Here is a 24,644-nt window from a genome sequence, read left to right on the forward strand (position 1 = left end):
ACGTGAAAAATAAGTTTTATTTAGGGGGTGTAGCTGTAATTAACCTTTAAAATTAATTTCCATTAGGCTTGTAGTTGTTAACCATGATAGGATAGGTTTGGTAATAAGGACAAATAGTGTGGGTTTGCAAGTCTAAGTTTTTTTTTTTGATAATTCATGAGCCCAAAGGCTAGATATAGACTAGATAAAGAACAAATCCTCCTTAAATACGAAGACACTTAGGCTCCACCGAGTTTTTGTCTAGTCTAGGCTTCAAGCTATATGTATCGCCGAACAATTGTTTCGAACCAAATGTCGCTGAGACCTGTTCCAAGCCATTGCATTGCTAAGCTGTTATTCAAAGTTAGCCGCACTGTCGAGCTATCAAACCAAATCGAATCAAGTCATCAAACCACTAATCACTAAATAATTTATCCACAATATTATTTAGAATTAGAGTTAAACTCATTATCTCTTTAGTCACGAGGAAAGTATCACTAGTTTGCTAAGTCTAAGTTGGTGGCTATAGGTTTGACTACATGGCAAGTAACACAACTTAGTTTAAATTAAATTAATTTAAGAATAAAATATGAGAGAATAGACATACTCTAAATTTATCTATATTTTAATTAAAAAAGTTATGGTTAAAACACAAAAATTTAACATTCTTAAACTTTAGCTAATTAATTTCATTTAATAATAATATTTTTTGTTCTAATGTCATCAAAGTCAAAGAACATTTTAGTAGATTAATTTTATATAATATCTATTTCTCTAAAATCAATCAATTTTTTTTAATTCTTTTTTTCATATCACATCAAACATGATAATTATACTCTTAGTCTAACTTATAATTAAATACTCTATTTTCTAGCTTAGTTCAAACTATCTAAACTATGGCTAAAAATAAAGTACAACTAGCCAGTTTAGGGCTTGGGCTCAAACAAAACATGGTAAATTAACACAGCATATTTATTAAATAGGTTGGTCTGGTTAGAATATTAAACACGAATACAATTATATTTATTAAACGAGTTATAAAGGATGTCTATTTAACCAGTTTAATAAACCTGTTACATAGATTATAAAGATTTCTATGAATTATCTGGATTATAAATAAATTTATTATAATTATAAATAAAATTATTTTTAGTTATAAATGAAAGTTATTTGAATGATAAATGAGTTATTGCAGTCATATCGATTCATACAACAGAGTCAACTCATTTGTGACCTAAATTTAATTATATCAAATTTAACTCTATTTAACATTATCTTCTAACATTTATCAGATTTTCGTATTTATTTAAATGATTAAATATTATTGATAGAGGAGATAAAGATAGTGGATTAGTGGGTTATAATTCAAGGGGGGTAAAAATCAAATTTAATTAAATAAAACCAAAAATTTTGGTAAATATCCTCCAAATTCCTCAATATCTATCATACACATCTCAGCCGTCCGATCAATTACCAGTCACCCCCAACTGCATCTATAAAAACCTTCGGCTTTTGGCCTTCCGCCCTTTTCTGTGGAAACCCTAACCCTAGCTGGAGATCTCCTCTGGTTTTCGGCAATGGAGGCGGCAAGAACAGTAAAAGACGTCTCACCCCACGAGTTCGTGAAGGCGTACTCCGCCCACCTCAAGAGATCCGGCAAGGTTCGATCGATCTCCTCCTCCTTCAATTTTCCTAGGATTTTGAAGGTTTTCGATCTTTATTGTGCAAAAAATCCGATGTTTCGTTTGCATATAATATCTCTAGTTAAAGTTATCTCTGGAACTGGAATCGGCCGTTAATTTTCTTGGGAAAAGGTATTACACTTGGTTTAATGCATTGATTTGGAGCCATGGAGAGATTGGTTAACGTACAACTTTTTGTGATAAATTTGGATGGTTAGTTCAAAGTAGTGCGGGTGGGTAAGAACTTATTATATGAATGCCATGCTAAGGGAGTGCCAAGCCCTACTTTTAAGTACACAAGTATTTGAGATCTATTTGTTAAGAATTTAGAGCTGGTTAAACTAAGAATATTTGGCACATTGTCTGTGTATTGCGTAAAGTGTAAGAAAATTTCAGGCAATTATGCCTTGATTTTTTCTCTTCTTGGTTACTATAAGCAATTTGAGGCATGTTTCAGCTTAAGTTTATCTTTTTGTTTTTGTTTTTTGTTTTTTATTTTTTTATTTTTGAGAAGAGTATGTCTTATTGTTGAGTGAGTAGATTCTCCTTTTAATCCTCCAAAAAGCAAAGTTTGCCTTACATGATTTTTCTAGAGCTTGTTTAGCCTCTAGATTTGAAATCACTGCTTATATACTAGCATTGGTTGTATCTTATCAGCAGAATCTCATATGATGGAATAGTTGCCTGATTTTCCTCTGCTCCTCATTGTTTGAAGGACTTTCCCTTTCAGTATCTTTTATCATGAATGGTTTTCCAATTGGTGCTTACAAATGTTAACACTAATTCTTAAGAGTAAATGACAAACAACTGTTAGCACTAATTCTGAGGGTTTAAATGACAAGAGAACCTATGCATAGGTTACCTATGTATGATCAAAACAAGATTATTAGCAACTTCCCCTTGTTTTTCTCTCTTTTTTAATAAAAGTTAATCTTCGCCTGTTTGAATAGATGGAACTTCCTCACTGGACCGACATTGTGAAGACTGGAAGGTTCAAAGAACTTGCTCCTTATGACCCTGATTGGTATTACATTAGAGCTGGTAATGAACCTTCTCGTGATCTCATCACTTTCATTTTATTTGTATCCTTACGTTAGAATTTTTGGTACTATATTTTTAGTTGGCATTTTAGATTAACATGCTTGAAGAATGAAGTTTATTTTAGTTAGCTTTCTGTTTTCTTCTTGGGCTGAGTTGCATATATTCATTCATCTTGCAGCTTCGATGGCAAGGAAGATCTATCTAAGGCAAGGCATTGGTGTTGGTGGCTTCCAGAAGATCTATGGAGGGCGTAAAAGGAATGGAAGTCGTCCACCACATTTCTGCAAAAGCAGTGGAGCGGTGGCTCGCCACATCCTTCAGCAATTACAGAAAATGAACATTATTGACGTCAGTTCTAAAGGGTAACCACTCGTGCTTTTTTTGTCCCTTTTGCCTTTATGTAACATGAGACGGCTGGTATTTTCATCTTTTTGCATGACTTAGAAAATCAGTCATTAAAATTTCTCACTGCCATGATGATTATTGCAATTTGTAAAAACAATATCTTTTGTTGTGTTTCAGTGGAAGGATGATAACTTCCCAAGGCCGGCGGGATTTGGATCAAGTAGCAGGACGAGTTGCCATTGTACCTTGAGTGAACTTTTTGGGCTTGTGATCCCGGTGATTTTAAGGAATGGACCTCTGCTGTCTGGTCTGCGGCAATTTTGCTGTTAAGAGTTTTTTCATTAGCTGTTCGTTTTAATCTAAACATAGTCATGAACCAGAACATTGTCGGTGTTATTGTAGGGTCGCTCTATCATATTGCTTAATATTTTGCATGGATTTAGCTGTTTCATGAAAAAGAATATTATGAAACACTTGATCAATTAATCATGGTAATTGCTGAACTGGGTTATTTGAGCAAATAACAATTTGTTCTTTAAGCATGGTGGATTTAACTTCAAGAATGTTCAGCAGGCAAGTGATTTTAAGCCAAGGACACTTAATATGAATGCACCATATCCAGTTGTTTGCCTTGAATCAGATTTTACCTATGTAAGCAGGATTTATCGGTCAATGAAGCAAGCTTACCATGTAAGCAAATCATTCCAGGAAACATTAGTTATTTATACAATGTGATATCACCTAAAGGCTTCAGTGTCTGGAAGCTTGAGAAGGAAACAAGAAAAACAAGAACAAGTTCTTGGAAGGTTTTGTCTCGTGAGTGAAACAAACATCTTTGGACCCATCATCATGATATCTCACTGGACACCAACTGACGTTTGGGTTCTATACAGATGGTAAAATTAATGCTGGAACTTCCCTTTGTGCATCAAAATAATGCTTTGATAAGTTCGTCAGTTTTTGATACTAGTTATACTTGGAAATTTGGTATAAACCACAAAAGGAGAAAGGAGAAAAAAATATATCTGCAGAACTTAATTGTTCAGCTTCCAGGAGTCGCTGAAACTTCACATAGTTCGGCTCAGGAGAACAATACCATCATCATCTTCCCAGCAGTGAGACACTGTGATCAATAGAAATAATTAATATTGAGCTTCAAATACAATCTCATGCATTAGATAATAGGAGGAAGCTAGAAGCTAGAAGCTAGAAGAAGCATAAGACAGCAAATTGTATGAGAAAAAAAAAGTACTTACTCCGCCAATGATGTTTTGATGCATGATAAAAGGAAGAAGGGGGGTAAAAATCTATATCAAGTGACATGTGGGACTCATTAGTAAGTAGGAACTCTACCTTCAACTGTAAAGGCCACTGTGATGGCCATAAGCAGTAAAGAATTCCAAAAAGTTTATAAAAGGGAACTCACCCAGATAGCTTTTCGGGTCTGGTTTGAAACCTTGGCTCCTTAGGCACTGTCCTCGCCTCCTGGGTCTTGTAGAGAAATAATTAAACTATGAAGAATGCAGCAATTTTGACGACAATAAGAATGCAAACATTATATTGGATGTCTGTAACTACATCTTTGGAATGAAAAAACTATCAAAGTATGGCATGTATTGAGCTTTAGGTGTGAGCTCTCGTCTAAGTTTCTTGCAACTATGAAACAAATCAATTGCATTGCTTCGGTGATCGTTAAAAGAAATGAGGTATCAAATTTGTACCTTTTGCTGCCTGCCTCTCTTTCTCCAGTCTTTGTTGTTCAGCACAAATCTTCTTGGCAACCTAGATATCCACATAATTGCAAGCCTCATGTATTGCGCTACAATTACTTAGGGATGATTAAAATGGAACAATTTAATAGGAATTTTACCTTATAATCGAACTCAGCATGTGCGACTGTGAGAACGTCACTGTGAAACACAAGATTGATTGGCTCAGTGCTATCCTTAACTTGAGATCAAGCCAGAAAAAAAAAAAACCTATCGAGCCAAGCCAAGCTGGGCCCAGCTCGCTCAAGCTCGACTTGTTTACACCCTTAAATGATTTAATTAAGTTAATTACAAGGGTACCTCCGGTTCTCTTGTTATCAATAGGAGACCTCGTGCGATAGGTATCCGCAACTTTTCCTCTTCCATAAGCATCTTTTTCACTTTTTTTCGTGAATTTCTCTTCCTTGAGTTGCCCTCTTTGCTGGGACAAAGAAACATATATATACCACATAAAGCATATAACTTTATTTATGCATCTAAATCTACAGAATTCAGAGAAATTCTTCTCCATATTGCTGGCTACTGAGTTATAAGTTTCGATGATATATCATGATAATAAACAGCTAAGATGATTATTGGTGCATCATAGTAAAGCATGTTAATTCATGTTAACGCATCATTGTAGAAACAAACTTGTGGCTCATGTACAGTAAAAGTTACTCACAAAAGCTTAGTTGAGGTTTGCAACAAAAGGAAGAAAATGAGCCAGATTTCTGATGCCAACTGATATGTAGAGTGAGAAAATCATTACTTTCTAACATGTAATATCACCTCATTCAGCTAATTATATCAGAAGTTAGAAACAAAAGTCTAAAAAAAAATTTAAACCTATCAATTTAGGCTCTCATATTTTGCTTCCCATGTTCATGTGCAACTGAATCTAATCTAGTAGGGCTATAATTATATATATATATATATATTTCCACTCTTCATTCTACTTGTTTGCGAATTATATATTCCATGAAGAAGCATTAATATGTAGAGAAAGAAAAACTAGAAATTTATCACAATACCTCAGTCCTCAACTTAAATAGATGCTGGTTGGTCGCCTTGAGCTTCTTAATCCAGCTCCTTCCTGAATCCTGATGACTCAGAGCTCTTAAGAAGCATAAAAACAATCAGTAGATAACATAAAAAACTAAATTTAAAAGCAATAGAAAGCCGTCAATAGTTACATTACGCCTACTCCTTCCATACCCAGTTGAAGTCCCGCTGCTCCAACTCAATCTAGAAGGAGATATTGATCAAACTGACGAAGATTGAGAGAGAAAAAAAATTGTAAGGAAATTTCTCATCTTTAACAAATTTTATTATAACTAACCTATCATCATTGCTCTCCATCGAAATGTAAAGAAGCCTTGAATCAAACTCAGTGGTAGAGACATCAGATGCCGAGTTCACCTCGTTCTCAGATTCCTTTGCCGCCTGATGCAACCCGGGCAATGCCCAATTCATCACTCTCGTTTCTTCGCCTTTCTCAGCCTCCACCTCCCCCGGAATGGAAAGAAGACTCTCGAACGCCCTCACCAAATGCTTTACCCGCCCAGCCCCCGGCTCCGGCATACTACTCAGGGCCTCCTCCATCACCAAGTTCCTCATCTTCCTCACTTCCAAAGTATTCTCCTTTTGATCCCTCGTCATACCATCTTTCCTAAAGAACTCTTCCTGGGAAACCCGGCGGGCCTCGTAGTTTTCTTCCTCGCATTCCTTGGAATCAGAACCATTTCTGCATCCTTTTGAACTCTTGTCGTTGACGACGGACTTTCCCGGTTTCGGCGGCCGAGGGGTTTTGGGGGCTGATTCCTTCGCCTGAGGGGAGATGCGTATATTTGGACTGGAATTCTCGGAATTGTAGCAGATTATGGAGGTGGGGGCTCGAGAGGGATGGGGATTCTTCTTGGGAGTCAACATCTAGGTTAGTTCTTTTTCTAATTTTTCGAAGTTCTTGGGGTTGGAGAGGAAGAGGGGAGAAGCAGTGACCGTTGGGTTTTCCGGGCTTCTGGCAACGACTAGTTTCTCTGGCGGTGCCTCGCGAGAGAGATTTAAATGCCAGACTACTAAGTCGTAGCCGTTTGTCCGTTGGATCGGGGGAGAGGAGCCTCGAGATTAAAGCCAAGCCGCTCGGGGGTATGAAATGTGCATATCACACCCTACGACGGTTGGTATTATAACTTCACTCTCCGCGTTTTAATTATTTATTTATTAATAGCAAAAATGCAAGGATAAAAACCGAAAATCCGTTAAATACAGGGAGTCAAATGCAAAACTCTCGAAGAAAAAGCCCCCCCTCGCCTATATTAACACACAACTATTTTGCATGGTTAGACACAGTCCGCGAAAGGAGGAAGACTAGATCTCATCTTGGCTTCTCAGTTTAGTATTTGACGTCGTCTCTTTCTCTCCAAGAACTAAGGTACATATCTGAATTCCTAGTCTTCTTCCAATTCACGAGGGTAATTTTTTTTTCTTCTTATTTGATCGAGATCTGCGTTTTGATCTTGTTGGCTCGTCGCTGCTTTCGCCGAATCCAGTTTCTGATTTAATTTTGTAATTATGTACTATAATATTTCGCTTTCTTCTCTCCTCTCTTCATTTCCGTGTAGATTCTTTACCTGTTTGGCGTTATTACTTCACAGTTTCGTAGATCTGTACGTTCTCTTTTGAAATTTTAATGTGGATCTGGTGGAAATCGACTTAGATATCAGTTGCAGTTGCAACTCAATCTGATTTCTATAGAAGATTCAGATCCGGTTATGATTTGATCGATTTGAGCAGCTATCTTTAAAATTTCGCAGATCTCTATGCTCTATGTGCTGATCTACCTGCTAAATTACATATTTGTCGTGCAATTCTTGAGGAATTTTATAGTCGAGAACATTTGGCATGATCCAGATGTATCGTATAGTTAATTTGTCATGAGATCTTAGATATTAAATCTAGATCAGTTTTGCGGATGAAAACTTCGTGTTTCTCAAGTCTTTGATTACTTTTCAAGTCCTGCTCAGAGAATTTCTTTAGAATGGGCAAAAAGAACTTGAGTGAGTTAGTTTATGTGATCTTTTACCAAGAGATTTAACAATTGTCTCTTTCTTTAAGTCAAGGCGGTAAAACATATCACCTATTTGTTGAAATGCCTAATGTTCTGGAGATCCGATTGTTCACATGAATTTTCAGATGTTGCTGATATTTTCTCATTATTGTTATCCTTTTTTTGTTCATGATATTGATTCAGACAGTTTTTGCTAAACAGATGGTGAAGATCTGCTGCCTTGGAGCTGGCTATGTCGGTGGTCCGACTATGGCTGTCATTGCTCTTAAATGTCCAGCCATTGAGGTGGTTGTTGTGGACATCTCTGTTGCTCGCATCTCAGCATGGAACAGTGATCAGCTTCCAATCTATGAGCCAGGCCTTGAAGACGTGGTCAAGGAGTGCAGAGGGAGGAACCTATTCTTCAGCACTGACATAGAAAAGCATGTTTCTGAGGCTGACATAATATTTGTATCGGTTAATACACCGACAAAAACTCGTGGACTTGGAGCTGGCAAAGCTGCCGATCTCACTTACTGGGAGAGCGCTGCCCGCATGATTGCCGATGTTTCAAAGTCTGACAAGATTGTGGTAGAGAAGTCCACTGTTCCCGTCAAGACTGCAGAGGCCATTGAGAAAATTTTGACCCACAACAGTAAAGGTATCAACTTTCAGATCCTCTCAAATCCGGAGTTCCTTGCAGAGGGTACTGCGATTAAGGACCTGTTCAACCCTGATAGAGTGCTTATTGGTGGACGGGAGACTCCAGAGGGCCGCAAAGCTGTTCAAGCACTGAAGGATGTCTATGCCAATTGGGTCCCTGAGGATCGGATTTTAACAACCAATCTATGGTCTGCTGAGCTATCGAAGCTTGCTGCGAATGCCTTTTTGGCCCAGAGGATATCATCTGTCAATGCAATATCAGCACTCTGTGAGGCCACAGGTGCTAATGCGACTGAGGTGGCATATGCTGTGGGGAAGGACTCAAGGATTGGGCCTAAGTTCTTAAATGCTAGTGTTGGTTTTGGAGGTTCATGTTTCCAGAAAGATATCCTTAACCTTGTCTACATTTGTGAGTGCAACGGTCTGCCCGAGGTGGCAGACTACTGGAAACAGGTCATCAAGATTAATGATTACCAGAAGAGCCGGTTTGTGAACCGAGTGGTGTCTTCCATGTTCAACACCGTTTCAGGAAAAAAGATCGCGGTTCTTGGATTTGCATTCAAGAAAGACACTGGGGACACTAGGGAAACTGCTGCTATTGATGTTTGCAAGGGCCTCTTGGGCGACAAAGCTAAGATCAGCATCTATGACCCTCAGGTGACCGAGGACCAGATCCAGCGTGACCTTGCTATGAACAAGTTTGATTGGGATCACCCAATCCATCTGCAGCCAATGAGCCCCTCAACTGTGAAGCAGGTGACTGTGACCTGGGATGCATATGAGGCCACTAAGGGGGCTCATGGGATCTGTATCCTAACTGAGTGGGATGAGTTCAAGAAGCTTGACTATGTTAAGATATATGAAAGCATGCAGAAGCCAGCATTTTTATTCGATGGGCGCAATGTAGTGGACTCTGAGAAGCTTAGGGAGATTGGGTTTATCGTTTACTCTATTGGGAAGCCGCTTGATCCATGGCTAAAAGATATGCCTGCTGTGGCCTAGTAAGATGTTGTAGAAAGAGAAAGAGGACCTGTTGGAACAACTGAGGGTTGTCAGCTATATGATTTACTCACTATTCTCTATAATTGTTTCTTCTTATTGAAGACGAGATATCTTCTTAAAGGCGTACTATATCTGAAATCATAGTTTAAATTTCATATGAAGTGTCTTTGGTTGCATTTAAAAGCGACCGATGTTTTCTCTACCCTTTTATGTGGTTCTTCTTTCATGTCATCATTGATCATTAAGGTATGTGAGTATTTCTTGCAGTTGCGTTTCTTTTGATCTTGTAACTTTATCTATGCTCTTTTCTGACTTCTATGTAAAAAATAATGTGGTTCAGGTCAATGTTATCTTGTCCAATGTCCTTCAACAATTAGTATATGCTGTATCCCCTGGTTCCTTATTTGCATTGTATTGTGTTCTTTTATGTTTTTAAGTGAGCATCTGAAAGTAAATGATGAGACCAGAGAAGAAAAGTTAACTGGCTAGTCTTAGTTGTATAAACTAGGGAAAAGCAAGGAGATGTTATCCACGTTTGGATTGTTTAGTTGCTATTAAGGTCTCTGGTACCTTTGGGTTAGTTTACAATTAACACACCTAAGGAAGCAAGCTTTTGACTACTACCAGAGAGGCTGGGAGAATGATAAGGAGAGGTCAACTATTCTTTTGATTTGGAAGGAAGCTGTCTCCTGTGATGGGCTTAGACTCTTCTAAGTAAGGCTCTTTGCAAGATTAGGTTTTGTTAGCTCTTTAATATTCTCACAAATGGACTGCTTTTAGATATATCTCTAATTAGTACTTGAGAAATATTTTCAGTATATACTCTCTCTCTCTCTCTCTCTCTCTCTCACTCTCTTGTCCACCTTTATATATACAAAGAACGCTTGAAAGCATTTTAGAATGATCAAGAGGTGGCTTCTTTTAATTAATACATCTAAGAAAATGACAAGTTGATACGCAAATAGTATCAACTGCTGAGATAACTCGGTTCAACAGATTGATCCTACGTGTCAGGGTACTATCCGTCCGATTAAGATTGCTTACATGCAAGGATTTCTCCTCCAGATCCCATCCAATTACTCTTGCAACAAAACCACCCTCTTTTTCTCGCTTCACAATTTAAAGATCTCATCTTTCCTCCTCCATTGGCCTCCAAGAGAGAGAACAGAGTGTTCAAAACCAGAACTCGAACTGGAAGCCAGAGACCCAGACGTAAATCTTTGATGGGTTATTCTCAGATCAACCAAAAGTCCATTATTTGTGAGCTTTCTTGCTGGTTTTCCTAATCTTGGGGCTTAACAATGGAGGGAGATCAAGAGCTGAAGCATTGCTGCAACGTTTGCGGGAAGAGATGTAGTCATGGGCGGGCTTTGGGTGGGCACAAGAAGTCTCACAAGCTCTTCAACTGCTCATCTAAGCCGAAGGTGGATGAGGAGCTGAAGACTACTTGTAGTAGTACAAGTAGTAGTAGATGCTTCAAGGGGTTAAGAAGTAGTTATAGTTTGAGGAAGAATCCCAAGAAGACTCAGAAGTCTCTTTCTAGCCATCTTAATTGGTGTAAAGAAGGTGAGCAAGAGATTGAGGAGGAGAAGGAAGCAGTTGAGTCCCTTCTGATGCTCTCTGAGAACAACTCCTCTTCAGCTCTGGAAGGCAAAGAAGCCGACCAAGAGCTGAAAGGATTTGAACCCAAGAGGCCAAATGAAGCATTGCTTCCTTTCAAGAGGAGGAAAAGGACTCAGAAGGTGGTAGTCTCTGATGGTAGGTGTCACGCACAGGAGGCAGGAGAAGAAGAGGTCCAAGAAGGTGAGCAGGAGACTGACGAGGAGGACAAGGAAGTAGCTGATACCATTTTGATGATCTCCGGGAACAAGAATTCTGCAGCTCTGGAAGGCAAACAAACTGACCAAGAACCAAACGAAGCACTGAATCCTTTCAAGAAGAGGAATATGAATCAGAAAGTGGTAGCCTCTGAGGGTGATCTGAGCGAGGTCACGAAGAGGAAGAATGGACGCTGCGCGCCGGAGGAAGGCCAATGCCTGCGAGAGTAGCTTGCCGAGTGATGCTTCTTTTGAATCAAGAACAGGAATTAAAAAAAAAAAAACTTAGAAAAAATCTATGATGATGGAAGTGCAGTTGTCGAACTTAACCTTCCAGCTCCTGTGGACGAATTCAGCAATAGTAGTTAGGTGCAGAGATTGTACAGATTAATCAGACAATGATGCAGTTTTATTCAATTCATTCTTTTGGATTCACGGGAGTGGCATTGCTACATAATCAGAGGATCATCGAATATTGTCCAACTTTTGTGTAGACTTCGTAAGTTTCTGACTTTCTATTCAAATATAGAATAGGACTACCTGATCTTTTTGTCACTACGAATCTATGAAATCATTACATATTTACCAGAATCTCTTTCATAGGTTATAGATTCTCAGATTAAATTATTCATTAACTTGGACAATCAGTGAACAGGGACTGATATTAGTACTACTGTATTTTGTTCCCCAATAGATGAGACAGTTTTGTTAAATAATTTCCAGTTGTTTATGCAGTGCCAATTTCATGTTTAGCTGATAAACTAATTAATCTTAGACTAGAAGTTGAGATTTGTCGAAATATCCTACTTAGTTGGAGTGACCAATGAACCACAAATTCCACTCCAATCCCTGACTAGGATGCTGCAGAGTAATTTCAATAGCATCAACTTCTTTCAATCTGTACGGAATGTGGCTAAAAAAGTTTCAAACTTGAAAATTCCCGAACATGACTGCTACAATTTGACTGAAAATTAGCAACCATTTACATAAAAATTCCAGTTCAAAGTTAGCTGATGCATGCCAGATTGTCACTATGCCAATATTCCATAATCCAACAAGATCCACTAGATTGATGCTGACAAGGAACAAAGCAAGGAATAAGAATAATAGGACAAGAGCTTGTATTTCATGCGTTTTAAGTCCTTTTATCTCCCTTGTGGTTACAATCACAACGCGTAACCTGCGCCTTACCACGTATCTTACAGACACTTAAAAAAAGGGTGCCAATACGCTGCTTGACGCAAAACAACTGTGAAATTTGGTGCAGAGAAGATCATATGCACTACCCTACAAGCGTCTTAAGAAAACATGCTGCATAAGACCTGCGATTAGCAGATGACATGTGCAGCAATAGATCTACCCACTCGCATAGCTGGATACAAGGAACTTTCTTTTGCTCGCCCTATCATCACACAGTTCCACCACATCCCTTACCTTCTCAACCAGTTCCTCCAAACCATCCACCCCAAAGCTCTGGTAGTCGAGAGTTTTCTTGTACCGCTGTTCATAGAGTGCTTTGAAAGTATGAAGCGGAACTGGACAGGAGTAACAGACAAGAAGCTCTTGCATTTCCTGTCTGAAAGTTTCAAGATTGTCATCAAACTCATAATCTGCACCTATAGCAGCGCAAACATTTCTTTCATCATCTGATAACTCCTCAGAGGAGCTACCCACGGGAGGAATGCTGATGTCGGCATTTTCCTCCAGAATACCCTTCCCTTTCTTCTCCTCCTTCCCTTCCATGAGTGAGGTACTTGGAAACTTTTTTATGTGTCCATCACCGGAGTTCCGCAGGCATAGCATTTTTCTATGTCCCTTCCCAACCACAATGAAAGCATCAGTCATTTTCTTAATAAGGTTCACTAGCTTATAAACTCCGTACTCTGCCATATATAATGGTCGTCCAGAGACCTTAAGATACTCTGCAGGAACACGGACAAGTGGAAGACTCCCACCAGACATTTCAAGCAGCCTCACCAACTGGCCCTTCAATCCCTGAAGATCTCCAGGCCTGACCCACCATGCCTCTTCCTGCATGTAATTCTGATTAACTGCTGGGCTATCATTCAATCCGGAGGGTAGACTTTGAGATCTAAAAGAATTGAGATAAGATCCAGGCATTGTGTTATTGCAGGTGTACTCTGACATCAAATGGGAAGCTCTAGAAATGTCTTGGGAGACATGAGAATTGTAGCGGTACACTTGATTTATGTTAACTTGAGTGCTGGATTCGCATTGGGAAATTCCTCTATAAACAATGGACTCTTCTTCATTCTGAGTATCACGATTGTCTCCTATGCTGCAGCTCATAAGATAGCCAGCCAGATCTGACCCACGAGATACTAATGCTTTGGGGGGGAGAAAACCTTCACCATGGGCAACACTAGGCCAGTCCCACACGAACCTCCCGGCATTGCTCAGAGCAGAAGAAACACCAACTCCAGCAGGGATTACAAGGATGATAGTGTACCCACGTTGGCCAAGTATATGCAAAGCCGGAGCAAAATCTACATCACCTGATATCAGCATTATAGATGAGGGTGGTCGGTTGTCCAGTGCATATAGAAACATATCAACCAAGATGGCCTTGTCAGCAGCATCCTTCCTGCCATTTGGAACATCGACAAGCTTAACACCTGTTCTTTGGCAGCCCTCTCTCAGCCTCCTGGGGAAGGAATTGAAATCCCCATAAGCAGAGAACATCGTTACAGCTCCTTTTATGACAGGATGCACTTGTAATGCCATTCGGATGTTTCCAGCAATATCTTCAGGGCGTACATCACTGGGAACTGGACAGTTCTCAATATCCCAAAGGATAGCAACTGGCCCATTTAAGTCACTTCGCTTGATAGGCACCTGAGGGCATTCAATACTAGGACATACAGACATTATCCTACTATAGTCTGAATCCTGAACAATAGTCTTTGGTGATGGTGAAGAACTTTGGCTTGCCATTGCTTTATCTTCGTAAGACATTTAAGCTCCCTATAAATGTAAACAAATGAGAATTCAAGAGAAAACTCTCATGACAAAAGCACAAAGTGATCATCATCAATCCCCTAAGAGATAGTATCAACTTGACTTTTAATACATTGATGAATTCTCAGATTAAATTGAAAACATCCTTTTCGAGGCACCATCTCTTATAGAAAAAGAAAATAGGCAACACCGTAAAACTGAGCAAACTAACATCATCGTCATCGTACTTTTCTGGTTTCTCCGACTGTATAAGTCTGGTTAGAGCACAAACAAAAAGTGAGAATGCTCCAAAAGTATAAGCAGATTTTTATGACCAATTGTCAACCTGACATTGACCCTTTAAAAATGGTTGGCATCAAATTCTCTTACTGAATGAAATCAGCCGTTGAGAACTATTGCACTCAGGCTCACCCGTCACAAGAGAAACTCCTCACGAAGTTCCTCCAGATCAGGGAACAGAATGGAGGAGAGAGGAATTTGACAATCAAATGCAGGTACTACAGAAGGTGATCAATTGATAGCATCAGAACATGACAGCAGTAAACTATTGATCGTTATTCATGATGTAATAGCCAACATAAAGATCTGGGATCAGTTCTTTAAATCCTAGTATAGAAAAAAGAGAAGGAAAAAGAAAATTGAAGAAAGCATGCACTGGTTTATTAGATTCTTTACAATTGGAGCAATTTGGATCTTAGAAGGTTTTTCTAGCTTCAGTACAATATGATGCAACATATATAATGAAAAACCTTGCAAGGGCTTCGTCCAATTCTAGCTCTCCAAAGTCTAAAAGGTAGTTGTTTACAATTTTTCCACAAAAGTAAGTTATAATCCTTGACAAAGTAGTACTATGGCTTGAAGTTCCACCCGAGACGAAACAGTAATGGCTGAAATTTAATAAAAACTAAAGCCAAAACTCATTGGTTAAGACCAAAACTATCAAGATTTTTCGTTTTTTGACATTTATTTTGGACCACACTAGGCTAAAATCATTCTATTTTGGTTTAATATATTTATTTTTTCTGAAAGTCAAAGCCGAAACTAACCGAAAGTCCGAAACCAAAACCAAAACTTCAAACAATGACTAAGATATCACAAGTAATTCATTTAGTACTGGGAATGAGCAAAAACTTCAGGCTTTTCAATGTGCAAAACACTCTTTTTCATCAGTTATGTTTCCACTGTTGAAAATCTTTTTCATCAATTATGTTTCCAATGTTTCAACAACATAGTTTTGACTGCTTTCTGGTGATATGAAACCCTAAGATGAAAATCCAATGCAAGCCAACAGTTCCAAATCAATAGTAGACAAGTTCCTAACTTCTTACTTTACAGTATCATGTTGGCAGACCCTTAATAGTCATCTAATCTGAGACTATCATCTACAATCTAAGTCTACAATATGTCAAAAAAGGAATTGGGATGCCATGCCTTATGACGGCAACCCAAACAGAAACTAGATCAAAGCCCCAGACTTTCCCTATAACCATATCAATTCCCCCCAAAGGATCCAAATATACAAATCCATTATCCCAACAATCTGCTTCTCCAAAAATGATCAACTTGTTGTCGAAGATCTGAAGGACTTGGTACTTACCAAGTGTCAGGATAGCAGAAAGATCGAAGGGAGAGGCCGAGATTGATTCGATTAAGAAACCGCGTGGGGTAGGAATCGGGAAATCGACTTCCGAATGAGAGAAATTGGTGCCTAAAAGCCTTTCCTCTTCCTCCCTCTCTCTCCTTCCAGGGGGAAACGGGAAACAGCGCCTACTCCACCGCATAGAATCGCTATTCCGAAGTAAATCATCTCGCTCCGCTGCGCTGCGCCTTTGAGATGATGAAACGGAATCAGAACCGTTTAATGATGGAAATCTGTGGGCTCGTTGATCAGTCGGTGGATAGATGATAGATCTACATCTTGACTCGGAATTTTGAGGGTCGGTCGGCTCCACCGACGCGATGCCTGACTTGAATCGGGATCCGAACCCGATAACTTCCGTTGTGGGTCGGATCCTAATCCACTCTTTGTTTGGTTACGGATGCAGGAATTTGATACATTTTGAGATACTTGGCAGTACTTTTGTCTAGCCAATTAGTCACTGCCACGCACTTGGGTTGCATAGAACATTTATACTACAGGTGCTGATCAAATCGGGAACGACGGCTTCTGGTACGCGGTAGTGAGGAGTGGAAAGTGATCTCCCTCAGCTTGCGTTCTTCGCGTAGATCGACATCTCTCGATGGGAAGCTGCTCGTTTCTAGCTTCGCTCTGCTGCTTCTTTCTCCTTGTATGCCTCTGTCACTGCAAAACCGTGAAGAGAGACGGTAATTACTCGCATTTCTTGGATTCCTAATATGTCCTGAGATTTGGGTTTGGTTCAGAAATCTGAGATCTTGACATTTTTACTCAAAAGGTGGAATTTTTATCCTAAGCTTGGTGGTCTCTGAAGTATTTGGTCTTTTTGCCCGTCCTTTTTGAGAGATAAGTGTTGTTTTGCGTTTATCACCACTTCTAGGATTCATGAGAAAGATATGTTATGTTCCTGTTCAATTTTCACTTTGCTTTAGTTATAGGAGTAGTATTTAGTAATACTAGTTTCCTTAATCAACCGGTGGTTGGGTCTGATAAAAGAGAGCAGACTAAATGGACTAGGTCTGATCCGGGTTGAATCAAACTGAACATTGACGGAGTTTTCAGCTTGGGGACCAATCAGGGTGGAGCAGGTGCGGTTCTACCTGATGATTCGGGCTCCTTGCCTCTGCCGGCATGGGAACCGGCACCGTGTGAGTCGGCAATCATGGCGGATGCCTGAGCCATGATGATGGGACTCACCATGCTGGATGGTTATACCAATGTTATAGTATAGACAGATTCCCTAGAGCTTCCTAGAATATTGAGAGGGGAGAGCTGATGTCCTTGGCGTATAAGTAATTTGGTAAAGGATTGTTGGGCCAGCATTTGGAGAGTAAACAATATAGAATTTGTCACATTTTTAGGCGAAGGAAACCGGGTGGCTGACTGGGCTCCTCTTCCCCCAGAATTTTGTAATCTATTAAACCTGGACTCCTCTAGTATGTAGAGGTGGACGGCTATACCGCTATAGCTGAATTCAGCTTCTTCTTCTCAGGAAAAAAAGTTTTCTTAATCTGCATGAATGAGTAATTTCTAGTATAGAGCTGGTCTTGATTAAATTATCCACTTCGGAGTTCTTTGGTTATGTTTCTAAAATGGGCTCAAAGCTGTATTATTTTGATAAATTGTTGCTGCAGTGAAAGCACTGAATGAGATCAAGGCTTCACTAGGATGGAGGGTGGTGTATGCATGGGTAGGAGATGATCCTTGTGGAGATGGTGATCTTCCCCCATGGTCTGGAGTCACATGTTCCCAGCAAGGAGATTACAGGGTTGTTACAGAATTGTAAGACAAGGAATTACAGAATTACTTTTTCTCAGATTCGAATTTTGATATTTAAGTTGGCCATAGAAGCTGGAAAAAAGAAAAGATTTGGCTATTGCTTCTTGTATGTGTAAGGCAAACTTTTTAACGTAAATCACCAGTTGATGTACGGTTCAATAATTTGTGAAGGGCTCTATTTGTAAGGAGTAAGTACTTATAACACCAGAACAGTCAATGACAGCTTTTATAGTAGAGTGTGTACTTAGTAAGGGTAGCTGATTTGAACTACATGAGTATCTGAATTCAGGCTAAAGGATGAATATATGTGTAGGAAAGACCCTCTTAGTAAACTTAATTAGAAAATTGATACTATGTGGAAAAGTAAATATTAATCTTTGATGGTATCTTAAGTGATGGAGAAAACTGCTAATTTCTGAAATTGGATACTTGTGTTTATAAGACTGCTGCTTTGACCAAAGATACTGGTATCAAGCGATAAACACTCTTTTTTCCCTTAGACCTTACTACCTTACATGGCATACTTGTTTTTGCAGAGAAGTTTATGCAGTATCAATTGTTGGTCTCTTTCCTACTGCTGTTACAAATCTCCTGGATTTGACAAAATTGTAAGATTCTTTTTCTCTTTGTCATCATTGTTTTGTTTGTAGAAGTTTAACAGCATTCAGAACACTTTTGGTAGACTTTTTGTGCCACAGTTAGTGAAAGTGCCTTAATTTGGTTTTTGAGATCCTCTTGAGTTAACTCCCGCATAGTATCATGTTACATGTGAAGTTTATCATAGTAGTTTAGGTTGATTGATAACACAATCATGTGATTGGAGTATTGGACTTATAGTTTCTTGCTATTTATCCTAGTATATTCTTGGGTACTACTGTTGTCTTTCACCAGGTATTTAAAGATTCTATCCTGTGAGCATAGTATAATTGTTGACTAGATTTTAACTGATTGCAATGATGGCAGATAGAACAGAGAATAAACTCTGTTGCATCCTTCTCTATGGAATTGAATCGAGCTTTATACATTAATAAATAAGATGATCTCAAAAGCAGTACGGCAAGCAATTTTTGTATGTTGTTCTACTAGAGATCTTGATTCCATGTACAAATGTCCATAAATTGTGCTACAGATATCTCATAAGTTATGATGCTGAACTGCATTGGCCAAAGTGTCATCTAGTCTTTCTGTTCATTGAGGGATGATTTACTGAGTGGGCCTAGGTTCAACTGAGCTTCAGTTGCGTTACTCTGTGTAATATATACATGATTAGATGTTATCCATTGTCTGCGACTGTGAGAAGATAGTCTTTCGTTAAAGAAGAATTCAAGTTTGTAAGCTGAAGTCCAGAATTATCAGTTTTCTTGCAAATATTAGAACGAAATAGTGTATTTTCTTAAGATCTGTTTTTGACTTCATTTGTCATCATCCTTTTATCCAGAAAGATCAAAAGAAGAATAGGATTTTTAAGTATTCTGTATTCTTTGGGTGGTGATAATCAACTTTACATTCTTCCAATGGCACTATGACAGGGATCTCCACAACAACAAGCTGACTGGGCCTATTCCTCCTCAAATTGGCCGGCTGAAACACCTCAAAATATTGTATAGTTCTCCGCAATTTCTTTGCTAATGATCTTATTTTATGTTTTTGCGTGAATCATATTAAATTGTTGAGATGCCACTAATATTTTTTCATGCATCTTAATTTATAAGCTACAGCTAGTTGTGGAATTCAAGAGAGTCTCACACAACATTACAATAACTACATTAGTGAACATCTCAAGTGACCAGTAGGATCTTTTTTTGTTCTATTTTCACATGACAAATGTTGTAAGGTTGTATTTGGCTGACTAATAAGAGAATGTGTAAAACAATGCAGCGTTTCTTCAAGCTTCTACAGCTTTCATTACTTCACCTGCTTCTTTCTTCCTGGTAGTTATTGTAAAATTTTTAAGCATTAATTTCTTTGAAAGTGATTTGGTTGCATCAGGATCCTCCTGCAACAAAAGTAATATGCTTTCAGGTGTTGGACAGTCAAGACCATTAGGAGTAATTAGTGATAATGATACCTTCTAATTAAAGTACCTAGATTAGCATGTCTGCTAGACATATATTAGTTTGCAGATTGCAACTTTTGCAATTGAGCCAATTTCACCCCCATGTTAGCAAAGTTCATATGTTATTGGAAAACGATATCAGTAGCTATTCTAAAGTCATGTACTTTTGCTCAAATAAATCTATTGTGCAGAAAGAGTTGTTCATCATCTTTTATTTAGGAACAACATTTCCTAGGACTTGGCTTTACTCTTAACTCAGGCTATCCCTGTACTAATCGAATAATTACTGTATGAAGTTTACTTCCTAATGCATGGATTTCGTGGAGTTGTGCTCACATTAGAGATATCTTAGATTAGTTGTGCTGTTTTGCATTTGGCATTGCAGTCCAAACCTCATTGCATGTGTCTCCAATTCTTGATATGCAGTATGTTTTGTTTCTTGCCATGATATCTGATACTTAATCTGTTGAAGAAGCTGCTTGAAAATGATAAGTGAATAATTTAACAGATTAATAAAGTTGCTCTTATTTTTACCATTTACATCTTAGGAACCTGAGATGGAATAAGCTACAGGATGTCATTCCACCTGAAATTGGAGAACTAAAGAAACTAACACACTTGTAAGTTTGTCAAAGATTCTAATTTCTTGAGTTTTAAACTCCTTCTATGGTTTTCTTTTTTCTTATTTTGGTTGTTATGTAAAATTTTTGTAGGTACCTCAGCTTCAATAACTTTAAAGGTGAAATTCCTGTGGAGCTTGCAAATTTACCCGAACTTCGTTATCTATACCTTCATGAGAATCGCTTTACTGGAAGAGTTCCACCTGAGCTGGGGAATCTCAAAAACTTACGCCACCTGTATCTCTCTCTCTCTCTGTCTCTCTGTCTCTCTGTCTCTCTTATGTATATGTACATACATCCATGCTCCTCCCACAATGACAATCTTAGAATCTCATTTGATCAGCACCTTTTCTTAGTCATGGATTATTTCGTATTCTGGCACCATGTTATTTGCACCAAATTCTAAAATTTAACTTGCTAACTACATAACTATCCTCAGTGATGTTGGTAACAACCACTTAATTGGAACGTTAAGGGACTTCATCCGCAATGGGGATGGCTTTCCTTCCCTCCGCAATTTGTAAGTGAATATTGCCTTGAGTTTATTGTATTAAATGCATAGCTGTTTATCTTGTAACATTGATCTCCAGGTACCTAAACAATAACCATTTAAGTGGTGGACTGCCTGACCAGCTTGCAAATTTGACCAACCTGGAAATCCTGTAAGTCGCTCTCTTTAGGAAAATTTAATGTTATATTATTCCTAATCGTTTTTCACTCCAGTTAATTTTACTATCACTTTTGAGCTTTATAATATTTTTGCAGGTACCTTTCATACAACAAGATGATCGGACCAGTAAGTTCAAAGCTTGTCCAAATTCCCAGATTAACCTACTTGTGAGTCTTACTATCTATATCTTGAATATCCATTTGGAGAAAAGAATCCTTAAATCTTTACCTTGTTCAATGGTCTTATTCTTTTCCCTGTATTTTCAGGTACTTGGACCACAACATGTTCACTGGCAGGATTCCTGATGGATTATATAAACATCCGTTCTTGAAAGAGCTGTGAGCATCTTCACAATCTTCTTTCCATTGAAACACTGTATACCCCATCCTTCAAGGTATACTGAGGGTTGATTATTTGGATGCAGGTATATTGAAGGTAACCAGTTCAAGACCGGTGCAAAACCAAAGGGCACACATAAGGTGCTCGAAGTAACTGACACAGAGTTTTTGTTTTAGTGAGCTTTGCCTTCAATTTTTTCTTGTTTATTCAGGTATTATTCCTTCTATGTTTTACCAATGTGAGGGTGCAATCAAGCATATTATGAAACTGGATATGTATATGTAGTATTTATTCTAGAATGGAGGTATTTAATGAAAGAATAACCACCTCTTTATATGTAAGCAACTTTTTATCCAACAGTCTAATCATTAAAAACTTCACAGATTGCTTTGAAGGTAAGTAGCAAAGTAAAGTCTGAAGCAGAGAAATGAGAAAGATCATCAGGTTGTTGCTAGTAGCCTAGAACTACAGTGTTTGGATTTATAAAAACCTATACCTCCTTACTATAAGTACCTTATTATTAGCACACATGCAGTTTCTTTTATTTTCTTTTCCTCTCAGATTCAATAGTTCTGCAAGAACGCCCAGGAGCATTTAGAAGATTTTACTTCTGAATGGAGGAAAGGTTCTCCAGGATTTAGGTAGTCAATCTTATCAATATGGTTTGTAAAACCCAAACATCTGGAATTGCACAACTCTTTTTTTTTTTTCTTTTACCATGAAGTAGTTTCACCTTTCATGCACGACTTTTTTTTTATCAAGTTTAACATACCAGCACGAGTACAATGTCTCTCTTCCGTGATGCTTCTGATGTTTTTGGTTGATTTTGATACAAGAGAGGTTCAAATGTAGTTGATCAGATTTCTCAAAAAGGAATTCATGTGATAAAAGCAAAGCTTGTGCTAACTGGCTTGCTGTGATTAGAGCGATAAATGGAAAAAGGAGATGGAGGCATTGACCCTTGTAGGCGCAAAATAAGATGGTGAATTGTTGTAAACATAGTAATAAGGAAGTTCAGTGATAATATTAATGAACAAAGTTGACATGATTAAAAGGACTAAGAAAGCAGCCACGTAAGTTTGAAGGCTGTAGGAAATTGATAAAGAAGATTCAAAATGTAGAATATAGATTCCTTTCGGAATGAGTAGAGGGGATAAGGTAAACATCTAATACTCTTAATTCCCTATCTGGTTAGAGTTTGTTTACTATCCTTGTTAGTCGGTCATCTTTAAATATCTAAATTTGATACTTGCAAGATCCAATTTCAACAAAAATGATATTGTCTTGTTTCAACTTAATTATTTGTCCATGGGATCAGAGATCTATTTTGTTGTTTGGCCTAACAACGTCAGGTTTATCATCTTACTTTTTATATTCTTGATACTTCTAGTTAAGTCTTTCTATTTCCCAAGCGTGTCAGCCGAAAATTTGGCACTATCTTTTAGATGGTTTGTTTCTCATTGGCAGCAGGTCGTAAAAAATTCACTTCCTTTTGTCATTTTGGAGATGTGCTCTAGCTAATCCTAATTATTATTGAATAAGCTTGAGTTGTGATGAATTGTCTTATTCTGATGCTGATCATGGCTCAACCTTTTCTCAAATAGAATAATTTCTTTATGTTTCGAGTGCTTATATCTTTCCCTAAAATCTAACCTGCTACTGTTTCCTGCTAACCACTCTGATTCCTACTCCTTCTGTCTTATACTCTTTAAGTTCCTTCCCAATTTTTGTTTGTTTCTCAATCATACTTTCTTCTTGTCATGGAAAGATCCATCTACTGTCAAGAAGATATACTCAAAGTGCTCTTAAGTGCCTCTATGGATATATAGTTGTCATCCAGTGCTCTATTTTTGGGCAGTTTAAAGTGGTGAGCAGTAGTATACTTTTCATTAACATAATATCAACAAGTTGCTACCAACAAAGTCATCATGAAATACACTGAGTATTCTACTCCTGGGAGCCATGTATATGCATTTTGTGCATGATTACCATGCATCATCCTTTGCTTTTCTTTAAAATTTGCATAATGCTGACATTTGTCTAGCTAGAGGTGCATTATTCACCATTATTTGAAATTAGGTTCTTTTTATTTGCTTATATAGCCCCCCCCTAAAAGTGATTATTTGATGGTACAAAAATACCTTTATCTCCTTTTGTTTTCTTTTTGTTTTCATAACCTGTGGAACATATTATTGTTTGCGTGAGTACCTCATTTGAAATTTTGCTAGCAATGACCATGCAAGGTCATAGATGAGTAGCATATTTTGTTAGAGGATATACATGTGGAAAAGATTGTCGGACTATTTTATCTTTTTGAGATTTAAATATTGTTATTAAAAAGTAATTGGCATGTTATTCACACTAAAAATAAGGGTTTTGAGGGATATACATGTAAACATCATATTTAGAGGGATATGCAAGCAGATAATGAATTTTCATGCATGGAAGTGTGCATTTGATCGACAAGCAGTTACTTCAGAAATTTGCCCAGAAATGTAGAAAATGTAGATGCCTAATTAATATCCTGATTGCAACTAGATGTCTTAATTTGTCTTAATAATTCTGGCTATTGGATTTCAAATTTCTATAACATTGCTTGTGCTTGTAGCTTGTGATTAGAGATCATTTATTTAAACAGCTAGAATGGTCCAAGCTTATTAGAAATACATCCTGTTTGTTCCTATACTTTTTGTCAACTACATTAGTACTCTTAGTTTTTCTTGTCCACTTAATTTATGCTTTAACATTGAAGATCCATCAGAGATGTAGCTTTGTGATCCAAATAACAAGCATATCAAAAGTGGTTGTGCTACAGAACAACATTTAAGTTAATGAATTGAGATCCTTTTAATAGCACTACACATTTTATTCAATAGCATAGCTGAAGTTTTATATTGGACTTTTTTTTTTTTGCATGTATGCCTCTCCAAACTGTCTTATATATATGTGTGTGGTGTGTACCTTTAAAACCTATTTATTTCTGTATAGATTCCTTTGAAGTTATTTTTTTGATATCTACAAGTTAAAAGCTTAGTAATTTATGGGACAAAGAGAAATTGATACTCTTTACTAAAAGCAATGTATGTAAATAAGAGAATTTATTTGCCTTTTTCTAGTTTACTAAAATATTTTGGGGGATATACATGTACATACTTTCTGAGAGATTTTTAAACAGTATACATGCAAAACAAAAAAGCCCTTTATAATTCATGATCCACTTGGAGATCTCCCATTGGAAA

The 24,644-nt window shown here is 37.9% G+C and overlaps 5 protein-coding genes across 6 annotated transcripts; 3 read left to right on the plus strand and 2 right to left on the minus strand.

The window, feature by feature from the left end:
• Positions 1–1,480: 1,480 nt before the first annotated feature.
• On the plus strand, positions 1,481–3,550 carry LOC140787486 (small ribosomal subunit protein eS19). The gene is made up of 4 exons (XM_073136422.1): positions 1,481–1,640; positions 2,612–2,702; positions 2,881–3,064; positions 3,225–3,550. The coding sequence occupies exons 1-4, from the start codon at positions 1,557–1,559 to the stop codon at positions 3,295–3,297; spliced, it is 432 nt and encodes a 143-aa protein (XP_072992523.1). The 5' UTR covers positions 1,481–1,556; the 3' UTR covers positions 3,298–3,550.
• Positions 3,551–3,720: 170 nt separating this feature from the next.
• On the minus strand, positions 3,721–6,824 carry LOC140787485 (microtubule-destabilizing protein 60-like). Of its 2 annotated transcripts, XM_073136419.1 has the most exons (9): positions 6,138–6,824; positions 5,992–6,043; positions 5,830–5,898; positions 5,117–5,237; positions 4,918–4,957; positions 4,769–4,829; positions 4,474–4,538; positions 4,304–4,354; positions 3,721–4,170 (listed from the first exon to the last, which is right to left on the minus strand). In XM_073136419.1, the coding sequence occupies exons 1-9, from the start codon at positions 6,725–6,727 to the stop codon at positions 4,149–4,151; spliced, it is 1,071 nt and encodes a 356-aa protein (XP_072992520.1). In that variant the 5' UTR covers positions 6,728–6,824; the 3' UTR covers positions 3,721–4,148. The 2 variants fall into 2 exon arrangements, with proteins under 2 accessions (XP_072992520.1, XP_072992521.1); XM_073136420.1 differs by lacking the exon at positions 4,304–4,354.
• A 286-nt stretch (positions 6,825–7,110) lies between these two features.
• LOC140787389 (UDP-glucose 6-dehydrogenase 4-like) lies at positions 7,111–9,888 on the plus strand. Its single transcript, XM_073136287.1, has 2 exons — positions 7,111–7,229; positions 8,067–9,888. Exon 2 carries the CDS (start codon positions 8,067–8,069, stop codon positions 9,507–9,509), a length of 1,443 nt encoding a protein of 480 aa, XP_072992388.1. The 5' UTR covers positions 7,111–7,229; the 3' UTR covers positions 9,510–9,888.
• A 2,480-nt stretch (positions 9,889–12,368) lies between these two features.
• Positions 12,369–16,181, minus strand: LOC140785845 (uncharacterized). The gene is made up of 2 exons (XM_073133908.1): positions 15,903–16,181; positions 12,369–14,311 (listed from the first exon to the last, which is right to left on the minus strand). The coding sequence occupies exon 2, from the start codon at positions 14,300–14,302 to the stop codon at positions 12,683–12,685; it is 1,620 nt and encodes a 539-aa protein (XP_072990009.1). The 5' UTR covers positions 14,303–14,311; positions 15,903–16,181; the 3' UTR covers positions 12,369–12,682.
• Positions 16,182–16,422: 241 nt separating this feature from the next.
• On the plus strand, positions 16,423–21,746 carry LOC140785846 (uncharacterized). The gene is made up of 11 exons (XM_073133909.1): positions 16,423–16,630; positions 17,576–17,723; positions 18,257–18,328; positions 19,250–19,321; positions 20,325–20,396; positions 20,490–20,633; positions 20,836–20,916; positions 20,987–21,058; positions 21,162–21,233; positions 21,333–21,404; positions 21,491–21,746. The coding sequence occupies exons 1-11, from the start codon at positions 16,546–16,548 to the stop codon at positions 21,579–21,581; spliced, it is 981 nt and encodes a 326-aa protein (XP_072990010.1). The 5' UTR covers positions 16,423–16,545; the 3' UTR covers positions 21,582–21,746.
• The last annotated feature ends 2,898 nt before the right edge of the window (positions 21,747–24,644 follow it).

Source organism: Typha latifolia, chromosome 4 (genome assembly GCF_019914945.1).
Source record: "Typha latifolia isolate L0001 chromosome 4, TyphaL0001v2, whole genome shotgun sequence".
In the NCBI taxonomy this organism is placed as follows: Eukaryota; Viridiplantae; Streptophyta; class Magnoliopsida; order Poales; family Typhaceae; genus Typha; species Typha latifolia.

Excerpts from the sequence above, each read along its gene's own strand:
- LOC140787485 (XM_073136419.1), bottom strand. The coding sequence starts at position 6,727 with ATGTTGACTCCCAAGAAGAATCCCCATCCCTCTCGAGCCCCCACCTCC. Across the intron at positions 6,044-6,137 it reads ATGGAGAGCAATGATGATAG|ATTGAGTTGGAGCAGCGGGA; the intron begins GTTAGTTATAAT and ends ATCTCCTTCTAG. Across the intron at positions 4,830-4,917 it reads ATGCTGAGTTCGATTATAAG|GTTGCCAAGAAGATTTGTGC; the intron begins GTAAAATTCCTA and ends GTGGATATCTAG.
- LOC140785846 (XM_073133909.1), top strand. The coding sequence starts at position 16,546 with ATGGGAAGCTGCTCGTTTCTAGCTTCGCTCTGCTGCTTCTTTCTCCTT. Across the intron at positions 17,724-18,256 it reads TACAGGGTTGTTACAGAATT|AGAAGTTTATGCAGTATCAA; the intron begins GTAAGACAAGGA and ends TTGTTTTTGCAG. Across the intron at positions 21,059-21,161 it reads TTGACCAACCTGGAAATCCT|GTACCTTTCATACAACAAGA; the intron begins GTAAGTCGCTCT and ends ATATTTTTGCAG.
- LOC140787389 (XM_073136287.1), top strand. The coding sequence starts at position 8,067 with ATGGTGAAGATCTGCTGCCTTGGAGCTGGCTATGTCGGTGGTCCGACT.
- LOC140787486 (XM_073136422.1), top strand. The coding sequence starts at position 1,557 with ATGGAGGCGGCAAGAACAGTAAAAGACGTCTCACCCCACGAGTTCGTG. Across the intron at positions 2,703-2,880 it reads TTGGTATTACATTAGAGCTG|CTTCGATGGCAAGGAAGATC; the intron begins GTAATGAACCTT and ends TTCATCTTGCAG. Across the intron at positions 3,065-3,224 it reads ATTGACGTCAGTTCTAAAGG|TGGAAGGATGATAACTTCCC; the intron begins GTAACCACTCGT and ends GTTGTGTTTCAG.
- LOC140785845 (XM_073133908.1), bottom strand. The coding sequence starts at position 14,302 with ATGTCTTACGAAGATAAAGCAATGGCAAGCCAAAGTTCTTCACCATCA.